Raw genomic sequence first — 12,571 nt, forward strand, 5'->3', positions numbered from 1 at the left:
AACTGAAAGAGATGGAGACTGAGATGGAGAGTACAAATGTGGTAGTTCCTATGTCATTGATAAAAAAAATAGTTTATTATAACAAAGTAGACAAATATGTTCCATTTTTCATTTATTTGTTGTCTTTCTCCCAGATTAATCTTTAAATGTTCTTTGCATGGTATCGTTTAATTGTATCCTATGCCAATTTTTCTGAAATCTAATTTTTATCTACGATGCTTCTTGCTATCTCATAAGTGATTATGCACACAATCTACTATACTCCTTCAAAAGATTTCACAAATATGTTTATATTCTAAACTGATGTTGTTCTTAGCTGCCATGACTTTCTACCTGGCAAAAAGATCAGGCACTTGCAGGTTGAGATAATTTTCTTGAATCTAAGATTTACTTACTCACTAACTATGGACAATTCATTTAATCTCTGAACATGTTTCTTTATCTAAAATCAGGAACACAATTTTTGTAGAGAGGCAATATGGTATGGTGGCCCTTCTGTATTGATTTGTATTCTTTTTGTGGCTGTTCATTTTCTACTTATATACACATTTATTACCTCTATTAGAATGTAAGCTATTTCTGGGCAGGCATTTCATTCACAGTATTTATATCACCAGCATCTTACACTGACTGAATGATTGAGAGCTGTACTTACAGCTGCAAAGACATAGATTCAAATCCAGTCTTTGACACATATTCGCCATATGACACTGGGCATATCACTTAACTTTTCAATGATGATTCTTTAAGTCTAAATTCAGTAGAGCAGTTGCTGATCTGCAAGGTTAGGCAGGGCTGCCTCTCTGATAGTTCCCTATACAAAATAAATCACAGCTCCAGACAAATTAGTCAGGTACTCACTCTCCACAGAACCTGGCACATAGTAGGGTATTTAAACATTATGTACACACTTATCTTTAGTATCTATATCATGAAGTCATTATGTGGCTCAAATGAGATAATGAACAAGTGCTATGCAAACCTTAAAATGCTATATAAATGTCAATTATTAATATTATATCATTCTCATTTTTATAAGATTTGATAGAGGTATTTTTGAGACCGTTAAATAGGCAAATAAAATAACTTTTTGTAGTTGAAGAAAAATATTAGGATATGAGCTCATATAAGCAGGCTATTGAAAACATCCAGATAAAGACAAAAGGGATGATATATATCTCATCTTGTTCCTACATGATTTTGATCTGTTCTTCTAGGTCTCTGTATTATGAAAGCTTTTTGTACCATGGTGCCTAGATATTATAAGTATTTGATATGGCAACATATATTAAAAATGTTATTCTTAATTTTTTAAAAATAAATGCTATGTTTGGACAATTGTAAGCAATATTCTGTTTATAAAGATGGACTGGTTCCAGTTTATTGGTTGAGTTTTCCAACATTTTATGACGTCTATATTTCTAGTTTGGAAATTTGTCATTTCTCAGTCCATGAAAGAGAGAGAACTTCTGATGCATAATTCTAGTCACCAGGCAGGTCTTGGCATTCAGTAGCTGCTAAATGTTTACAGCCTGAAGTGACATGTTACATAGTTTTAAATATTTCCTTGGATAATTTACATTGATCCTTACTAACTCCAGGAGCCTATAATCCTTCTGTAGTTTTTAGCAGCAATGATCTGGTCCTAAATTGCTATCTCACAAATTCACATGACCCAAACAATTGTTTAGTGCTTACTTGTTAGCATACTGTTGGCTGAGTTCATGTAGATGTTACTCATGGAGGGCCTTTTGATTCCATTCTTGGATCTTTGACACTTCATAAGTTCCATTCAGAAGTCACCCACTTTTGGTTACTTTTGACATAGCCTTTCCTATTGCCTGATGAAGAGCTTGCTTGTTTCAACCTATTTCTGTATGTTTTTTACCTGTTTGTTATATGTTTTAAGAATGTCTATCGATTTCTTTCGTCCTTTGTGTTAAGCAAGCATTACTCTTTCTATAGGACAAATCAGATATTTGTAAAGCACTTAGCACAGTGCATGACACACTGTTGTTGCTCAGTAATTATCAGCTCAATTATGTTATTCTGTAATGCCTGTGTCTCGTTCGCATGAAGTTTTTGCTTCTCAGTCAATATATTGAGGTTTTTTGGAAGTTTTTTTTAAAGTCATACTAGGTATGAATTCTTTGAATAAAGAAAATGAAAATATAATTGGCTCTTCGTCATTGTTGTGCTTGATTTTGCAGTACTAGACATGTGATCCTCTTTAAAAGAAAGGTGGGATTAAGTTCACATCCTGGAGGAAGCTGGTAAAATATTACTATCTCCTAGTCTGCCAAGACTGCAATCTAGGTGTTGTCCTTAATGCCTCACTCTCTCACCCCCATAATGATGATGATGATAATGATAATATAATAAGTTATCATCCATAAAGCACTTTAAGGGTTTGCAAAGCACTTTATAAATAGTTCATTTTATCCTAGAATGTAGGTTCTGTTGTATTTTTACTTTACAGGTGTGGAATCTATAAGAAATAGTGATGGTCCATCATTAGTATTTTCCTTTTCTTTTTCCTTCTGTTTCCTATTTTTTCCATACCAATAGCATGTTTAGTTAGGTTAGATTGGAGTTGTAATTGTATGTTGTATCTTCTCATCTTTATCTTTTCTTCTAATTAGGTATTGATTTCGATTTTTGCTTAAAGAAGTCAATGTCTGACAGGACACAGCTTATCCGGACAGGATTCCTCTCAAAATAACTAGTTATTTCCTATCTTTTAAGAAACAGTCAATTCCATTTAGACTAATGTTTGCTATGCTCAGCATCTGTCAAGACTATGCTTAAAGTCTCCATAGCTGTCTTTTTTCTTATGCACTTTGTGTACATGACAAGGCAAGATGACCAAGGGTTTCATGAGAAGCAGTGACACCCAGTGGACATCTGGTTTCAAACACTTCTTCAGACAACTACTGTGACCATGGGCAACTTACGTAACCTCAAAGTCTTGGTTTTCTCAGGATTATATGAAGATTTGCTGCTGCTACTACTATTACTACTACTACGTGCATTACTTATCTCCCAAGGCTGTTATGAAGAAGGTGCTTTGCAAACCTAAAAGTGCTGCACAAACATGATTTGTTACCATTATTTTAATCATTCAGCCTCATCTATCCTTTTAGTTGATCCAGAATGAACCACAGACCAAACCACCCTAAAAGTCTACGATCTACCTTCCCTTCAATATATGAGTACATGTTAATATGCCACTGGTTGACTTGTATCTTTCAATCTCATCTTCCCATTGGATAGTAAACTCTTTGTAGATAATCAGTCTTTCCTAGCCATAAAATTCAAGTAGTAGTTGTAAGAAAAAAAATTTAATTAAAAACGGCTTTATTCAAAGAGAATAAAAAATAGCTCCAATAAAATCAGGAGGTAAATATAAAAGTGGATGCAGTATTATGACTGTCATTGGTCCTATGCCATTTAACAATTTCAACCATAACTTGAATGAAAGCATAGATGGCTTTTTGTGAGGTGAAAGAATAGAATGATACAACAGTTATGTGGCACCCCAAAAATCTAAAGCAATTTCAATTTGCACTAAAAGAAGCAATGTTTATGACTTGGGAGTTAATAGCCATGAGGGTCTTCTCTGGTTAGACCATATCTGGAATACTGTGTTTAGTTCTGGGCACTCAATTTTAGGAAAGGTGTTGATAAGCAGGAGAGTTTCTAATTAATAGAGCAAGCAAGCATTTATTAAGAGTCTACTATGTACTAAGAATTATGCCAGGTGCTGGGAATACAAATACAAAGAATGAAACAATCCCCAATTTCAAGTAGTTTAGATTCTAAGGGGAAAGGTACACATACTTATACAGCATACATAGAAAGTGAATATATAAATATTTACAAAGTAGTGAAATACAAAAGGCACTAGGGCAGATAAGGAAAAGCTTCATGAAGTGGATGGTGAACAGAATGGTGAAGAGTGCTGAGGTTATTGGCATATGTGGCACATTCATTTATTCTGCAGAAGAGGACAATTGGGGAGACATGATAGCTGTTCCTGATTATTTAGAGGTCTGTCATGTCGGAAGATAAGATTACACTAATCCTGCCTGACCTCACAGGAGAAAACTAGGAGCCATAGGTGAAAGTTCCAAAGAGATGATTAATAATTGATGTAAAGAAAAACTGCCAAATGAGGTTTGTACAAAAGCGGAACAGGCTGGAAGGTAAAGGACTCTAATCCTGGCCCTCTTCAAGCAAAGGTTATCTGACCATTTGTCAAGTACATGATAGAGGATATTCTTATTCATATATGGGATGGACTTGACAGCTTCTAGGCTACCTTCCAACACTGATACTCTGCAATTCTTTTTCCTTTTTTGCTGTCTGCATTTGTAGATAATTTCTAAATGAAGTTGCAATGTCAAATGCTTATTATCATTCTCTTAACTTGATACTCTAGAGAGACTGGTAGGAGGAAGTGATAGTTTCAAACGCAATGGATATGCTGGTAAACATCGGAACATATGTATATTTTTCAGGGCAGGCCAACCAGAACTTTAATGATTTTTCAAAAGGTTTTATAAGACTGATCTAATTCATAGCATGCTAGTATAAGTCATATACTCTGTGAATCCTCTATAGTAAATGTTTAATGATACTAATGAAATACGAAACAAAATGATTCACAACTACATTTACTTACCTTATAAATGAGGCTATCCACTAAAAGGTCATGCTGAATCACATTAGATTTGAGCTGCTCATAATACAATAGGTCCTAAAATAAAAGAGACAACTTTGAAATCCAAATAATCCTGTTAGGAGCAGAATCAAGCCCTTCTGTAAAACATAAAAGTACAAATCACTCTTTATTCAAGCATCTGACCAAGGTAAAAAACTATCTATACTGCTAACTTTGAAGTGTTACTATATATTTACTTACTTGTGTACAAGTTATATTCTCCCAGTTGAACATAAATTTTTTGAGGGCAGGAACTATTTTCATTTTTCACATTGCATGCCTAACACAAAGCTTTGCATAGAGATGCTTAAATGCTTGTTAATTTGAATTATTTAACATGAACAAATATTACAAATCAGGCAAAAAAGTCCCAAATTCATTCTTCAGGGATTACAGTACCTGGTCACTTCCCAGGATGGAAAATTTTAACAAAGGACATTATAGAACCCTGCTAAAAACACAGTTCTTGGTTGAGATATGAGGTTTACAATCACTACTCCTGAAGAAAACAAGAGCTTATGTTTTAGGAGCCCTAGCCTAAGAAACACAAAATAAGATAAAGGACAGGACTTGGGAGGCAACCTAGTGGTCTCCACCAGGACCCTGCTTCAAGGATTACATGGTAGTCCATACTGATGCTCACATTCGAATGCCCTAGATGCGAGTTCCCGGTTCACTTTCAGGTCAAATGATAGACTGATGTTAGTGGATAGATTATTTTATAGTATGTGAGATACTGATCAACTCCAGTCTCTGAAATTATTCCTTCTAACCTAGAACAGAGAAATTAGGAGAAATGTAGTCCCCTCTGAATGTTAAATTGCTTTCCCCACAGCCTACTACAGCTGCCTGTGAAATACAGTTCAGATGCCAGAGATGGACACAGGGCTAAACACCCTGGAGAGGAATCACAGAACAGTTGCGCCTAGCAGGTACTCCATAATCCAGCATCCCTTATCATCTGATCCCAAGCAGAATCAGATTTTCACTAGAAAATGGTACAAGGAAGTTATAATATTCTATTTTCAAATCTCATTAAAAATCTTTTTGTGTGTTTCTAAAATCACCTCCAACTATGATAGACCCATATTTAACTGAATTAAAAAACTAGTGCTTTTCTATGACTCACTTCCTCTCCCTCCCCCTTCTACCCCTCATTTCTTAACTAAATTGTTTTACTTTTAAAAAAAGTGCATTGGGATATAATGGAAATTTCACATGGAAATCATTTATGAGACATGAAAAATCTACTATTTAATAAAAGAAACAGTACAAAGAATCTCTGTGTTCTGCATAGACAGGATAAGTAAAAATACAATAGCAAGATGAGGGGGGAACATTGCTTTTAAATAATGAGAAACAGAATGAAAGATTATTAGGTAGATTAATGAGTAACAGGACAACTGGAGGCACAGATATAGAAATATAAGGACTTCAATGAATAAATATTGAAGAATTTGCATTAATTTAAAACAGAGTAATATAAGAATTAAATCAAACCAGTAAAAGCAACTCAGCATGCTTCTAAAACAGGGATTCTTAACGTAGGTCTATGAATTTGGTTGCTATTTTTTTTACACTTTAATCACTGTATTTCAGCATAATTAGTTTCCTTTATAATCCTATGTATTTGATTTCATACATTTAAAAGCCTTATTCTGAGAAGGAGTCCATAGCCTTACCAGACTGCCAAAAGGGCCATGACACAAAAAAGAATTAAGAATATCTGCTTTAGAACAAACTTTTAATAAAGAGGTTCTGAAATAATCCTCAGATTGCTAAGGACAAAAAAAATGAGAATAATTTTATTTGTTTCAACAGATATTAACTGTACTCAGTGTTGTGTAGTTCACATAGATAAAGAAAAAAGTTTCTGCTCTCAAGGAGTCTATAATCTAATATGGAGCTTTGGAGGAGATAAGCATAATTGGAAACTACTACTTCCAATGCAACCATTCTGCAATGTATGGTGCTAGAGAGTTTCCTGGGGGCACCAAGAAGTGAAATGATGTGACCAGGGTCACGCAGGACATGAAAATGTAAAGAGAGTTCTCTATTGATCATGATTCACTGTCTCTCATATGGGAGATATTTGAAATTTTTTTTAAATATAAAAAATGAGTTGATGTTGACAGCAGAGCAACTGTGGTATCTGAAATTCTTAATTTTTCTACGTAGTATAGTTTGAGGCTATAAATTTGATTTACTTTACACCACAAATTAAAGACCATACAGCACAATGAATGGAATACTGGAATTGGAGGCAGGAAGACCTGTATTTGAATCCTGCCGCAGACGCTGACCAGCTATGTGACCCTAACCAAGTCATTTAACCTCTCTCAGCTTCAGTTTCCTTATCTGTAAAATGGGGATATAGCAATAATAGCAACTAGTTCATAGGGTTCTGAAAAATCAAATATATGAAAGTGTTGGATAAATGTGTATCATCATTATTAATGTTATTATAATCATTATTTTGGCATAGTGAATAGAGGTCCTAAGATCCCAAGAAAATCCCACTGCCGTTCCCTGCAAAAAACAGATGTGACAAAATTAAATGTACTCACCTAGCATTTCTGACACTCTAGAATTATGGGTGGGAAGCTAAGGGCATGAAATATAGTAGCAGATTAAAGATGGGGGGAGGGGTTGAAGAATATTTTGTTGTAATACATGAGGAACAGAATGGGGAGAGCTCAATAGTCTTTTCACCAGGGAATCAGATAATTGTAAAAATTCATTTTAATATGAATTGTGGAAAGACTTATTCAAACTCCTTTCCTCCCTCTCCTCTCCTCTCTCTCATAGACTGAGTCTTTCTATCTCACCCAGGCTCAAAGTATAGTGGTTGCCAAGGGGCCTGATCTCACCGCTGATCAATGGGAGCTTTTGACTTCGTATTCTATTTGGGTTAGTTCACTTCTCCTTAGGCAGCCTTGGTGGCCTCTCATGCACAAAAGCAACACATTAGTGCCAGAGAGTGTAGAGGGCCAGCTCTGAGAAAGTCCATTCTGGGATAAAATATAGGCCAGGTTTTCACTGAAGCCTGTTCTTGCCCTTGGGCTGATAACTCAGGATGTGAGCTCTCCAAAGCCCTTCAGCACACACATGCTAAATACCCTCTGTGGGCTATTAACACGATATTGTTGTGGCAAAAGGGAAGAAAGCATGAGGAAGTCACGCAATGTTTCGCACAAGAACTTGTTTATCTGCATGCCTAAAAAGTATGTAAGCCCTTTCCCTCACTGTAGTAAACAGAGTTGTGCTATGCTCTCCCACCTGGCCTGTGTCTTCTTTTCACTCTCCATGGCATTCGGCTATCTCCAGCCATTCCATGACACAGCTGCTGGTGGCAAGAGAGTATAGACGCTTGATTGGCTTAGCCCACTGGAGCTCAGAACTTCTGAGATCAAGACATTCACCAGTCTCAATTTGTTTAGTAGTAGGGATTACAGGCAATGCACTACCATGTCTAGCTCTTAATAATTTGTAAGAAAGGTTTCCAAAAAGGTACCTTGATGAAAAATAAGAATATTTGTGTGGTTTCAGAATACCAAAAGATTGAGAAATAAAATACCAAAAGATTTAAAAGTTCCTTTCTCCTTGTGGCAGAATATAAATACCATCTAAAAATACATAGTATTTACTGTTTGTAAAACATTATACCTGAACACAATGAAAGTCTCTACTTTCAAGAAACTTATGGTCTAAAACAGGGCTGTCCAAAATATGGCCCGCAGGCCACATGCGGCCTGCACTGGAATTTTATGCGGCCTGCCTGTGGGTTTTAATTTTCATGAGCGAAAAAATAAAATAATAATTTACATGGAATGTGTATTAGATTTTTTAATTCCATCACTAATAAATAATCTCATTGATTTTAATTTTCTTTGGTGTTTTTAAGCAGTATTATGGACAGAACATATCACATGGAATTTTCAATCTATCTATGGGATGTGTTCTATCTGTATGATGCAGATTAGTCAGTATGCACCTACCTTTGTACTGTTGTGTTGTCACTCTGTTGTTTTGTGTTTGCTTTTGCACTTCACACCTTCACCTGTCGTATTGATGATGCGCATTCCCCACTTTCTATTAGTGTACTGTATTTTTTATTCTGGGTGCGACCCTTGAATAATTATTTTATTTTAATGTGGCCCTAAGATAACCTAAGGTTGGACAGCCCTGGTCTAAAAGATGACGAAAGACAAGAAATTTGTGTGTGTGTGTGTGTACGTGTGTGTGTGTGTGTGTGTGTGTGTGTGTGTGTAAAATATAAAGCAAATATGTAAAAGACAAAAAAGTGAATAAATGTGTGGTTTTCCATATATGCATACACAAGTATGTAGACATATATGTATGTACGTGGTATATTTTGGTCTATGTGTGGAAAATAGACCACTTACAGATGGAGGAAATCTACAAAAAAGCTGATTCATCCTGTCTCCGAATGATGAAACCTGGAGTTATTCAAAACCATTAGTACTATTAATTCTGATACTCTGGTAAGCACAGATATTTTTTTTAACACTACAATGAATAATTTTTTCTTGAACTTGTTTATAAGATATCAGCTGGGGCAACTACGTAACACAGTGGATAGAGTGCCAGACCTGGAGTCAGGAAGACTCATTTTTATGAGTTCAAATCTGACCTCAGACATTTACTAGCCATGTGATCCTGGGCAGGCCATTTAACCCTATTTGCCTCAGTTTTCTCATTTGTAAAATGAGCTGGATAAGGAAATGGCGAACCACCCCAGCATCTTTGCCAAGGAAACCCCCAAATGGGTTCATGAGGAGTCTGACACAATTCAAAAATGACTGAAAAACAACAAAATGTTCAAAATGTTTATCCTTACATGGTGAAAAAAAAATTTAGCCATTAGATAAAATAAGCTACTTTGGCTTCTAAGAAACTCAAATAATATTTAAAAGATAAGATTATATATATGCGTGCGTGCGTGCGTGCGTGTGTGTGTGTGAGAGAGAGAGAGAGAGAGTATTCTTGATTATAAAAGGTATCTGTTTGCAAAACTTTTTTTTAGAAAAAGTGGATAGTGAAGGCACAAATATATATGGCTTTTAGCTTACTTAACTGCTGTTAGCTACACATAAACATTTCTGTATTTAACATGCTTCAATATTTTAAATTTTCCTTTATAAGATCTAAAGCAGTACTTCTTAACATAAGAATCTAAATTCATAGCAAAAGCATCAAAGAAGCAAAGAATCTGAGAGTTGGAAGGGCCTTCAGTGACCATCTATCCAAAGCCATATCTGAAGGAATTCTAATTATGACATAATTCACTGGGTGGCAGCCCAGTTTCTACTTAAAGACCTCCAAGGAGGGGAAATCCACACATCTTGAGAAAAGTCATTCCATTTAGGGGCAGCTCTAACTGTTAGGAAGTTTTTCCTGACATCTAGCATAAATTTGTCTCTTTGAAACTTCCATCCATTACTCCTGTCTCTGCTGTCTGGGGCTAAAAAGAACAAAGCTACTTCCTCTTCCATATCACAGCCCTTCTTTTCTCCAAACCAAATAATTTCAGTTCCTTCAGCTGACCCTCATGTCATGAATTCAAGACCCTTCACAATTCAATCTTAATCAATTTATATATCTTCATTCTAGTAGTTTTATCTTCCCTTCAAGGATATCACTATTCTATATCCAAGTTCCAAATAAAATTATAGAATAGGTAACATCTGAAAACATATGCCTTGGACATTAACTGTTCACACATGTAAATACTAATTTTGTTGTACTAAACTAAACTAGTACTAAAATAAAACAATGTAATTTTCCTATGGATAATACACTACAAAGTATTATTCAAGTTAATTTAATGTATCTTCATCCATGGAGAATTTTATTTTACTTGCCTTTCAAAATAATAATTTGTCATTGCATCTGTAATGCTCCTTTGGTTTTATGTTAATAATAAATGATGTCCTTTAAGACCAGTGCTAGGAGGGTAATATTTTAATAAAAAAAATCATAAAAATTATAGTCTACAAGCAAAATACTTCTATAAACAAATCGATCTTTTAAATGTTTGGAGTGAATACTGTAAAATATCTACCCCCTTAGTTCCTACTCATGTGGTGCTGAACAGAGAGGCAGGAAATCACAAAATTGTGCTGAGTGGGCCCATTGCAAATTTCTGCTATCTAATCTCTATTGGGGCCTCACTGCAGCCAGGCAAACACACTACTTCATTCACTACCCCACTCTGCAAAGCAACTATTCCAACCTCTCCTTAACCCTCCCAAAGCTCCCGCTTCCCATTTTCAAATCTTGTTTTTACCTTTACAACACCTATTGTATATGTCCTCTTCTTTCCACTCATACATCTACAACCCTAATTCAAATTCTCATTATTTCTTGCCTGGTCTACTGCAAAAATCTTTTAACTGGTCTCCTTCCCTCAAGTCTCTTCTCACTCCAATCCATTGGCTACTAACCTGCCAAAGTGATTCTTCTAAGGCATAGGTCTGACCGTGTTATTCTGTTGCTCAGTGAATTCCAGTGCCTCTCCATCACCTCCAAGATCAAATATAAAATCCTGTCATTTAAAGCTCTTTGCAACCAGACTCCTTTCTACCCTTCCAGCTTTAAGCATATTCAGCTACAGTGGCCTACTTAAGAGTTCTTTGAATATGACACTCTATCTCTCACCTCTGCCTTGGCAGAGGCTGGCCCCCATGCCTGGAATGCTTCATCTCCCCATCATGCTTTCCTTGGTTTCATTGAAGGATCAACTCAAATACTCCTTTTACAAGTCCTTTCCTGATTCCCCTAACTCATGTCTTCTCACATCTCCTTTCAGAACACCTTCATCTACTCTACATGTCTCCTACGGACCTAGATATTTACATGTTGTCTCTTCCATTAGAATGTATTCTGTTTGAGGGCAGACACTATTTTCTTTCCCCTTCTCTTTGTATCCCCTGTGCTTAACACAGTGTCTGGTACATAGAAAGTACTTAATGAATGGCTGCATTGGTATGACGACTCCAGATAATTTATGCATTTTTGATTGTTTTCACTGGGATTTTCATAGGACATATTTTTCAAAGGTCATAAAACCAAAAAGTCATAAATTGTTAGAGCTAGAACTCTCTCATTTTACAGATGAGGTAACTGAACCCCACAGAGGTTAAACGACTTGCAACAGTCCTAAAGCTAGTAAGAGACACAAATGTTCTCCCAAATTCCGGTAAGAATTCATTTGATCTCAGTCCTTCTTGGTCTTATATGACAGAAAAATGGATAGGATGGCCAAAATAAAATCTTTTCAGCTGAGATGAATTTTTTGCTAGTTAAAATTGTAACCTTATGTTACCCTAAAATGATATGAAAATTGGCATAATTTAATGACCATGTGAAACAAAATATTTAAAATTCCAAATTTGTTCAGGCAATGTTTACTCCAATACCTCAATTGGCACCATATCTCATCAGTGTAGGTACTCCCTTAATAGGACTCCCCAGGGCTTTACATACTATGTGGTATATGCATGACTTTTTTAACTCCTTCAAAGATAAGATTTTGTATTACTATTAGCTTTCCTCTGGTTATTTTAACATTTCTTATGTCCCAGGGGAGCACTTGAGTTATTTATTTGATATGTCAATTGCTTGGTGATAAATATTCCTGTTTTATGACACTTATAAGTCATCATTGAGAATACGCTACAGATATCTCATCCCAATAATGCATCTTCCCATTATCCTACTGGTCACCTGCTATTTTTTTTCTTCTGAGATTATATTTGATGATTCAAAGGCATGTAGTAGAAGAAATTGCAATTTTAAAAATGACCTTGTGTAGCAGCAAATTAC

At 35.6% G+C, this 12,571-nt stretch overlaps 1 protein-coding gene across 2 annotated transcripts in view; it reads right to left on the bottom strand.

The window, feature by feature from the left end:
- TBC1D19 (TBC1 domain family member 19) overlaps positions 1-12,571 on the bottom strand; it is a 114,793-nt gene that overhangs the window by 57,099 nt on the left and 45,123 nt on the right. For both annotated transcript variants that reach the window (XM_036764702.1, XM_036764703.1), the window contains one exon: positions 4,685-4,759. In XM_036764702.1, coding sequence (XP_036620597.1) covers positions 4,685-4,759 — 75 coding nt within the window. The remainder of the gene's footprint in view (positions 1-4,684; positions 4,760-12,571) is intronic.

This window comes from Trichosurus vulpecula, chromosome 6, assembly GCF_011100635.1.
Source record: "Trichosurus vulpecula isolate mTriVul1 chromosome 6, mTriVul1.pri, whole genome shotgun sequence".
NCBI lineage: Eukaryota > Metazoa > Chordata > Mammalia > Diprotodontia > Phalangeridae > Trichosurus > Trichosurus vulpecula.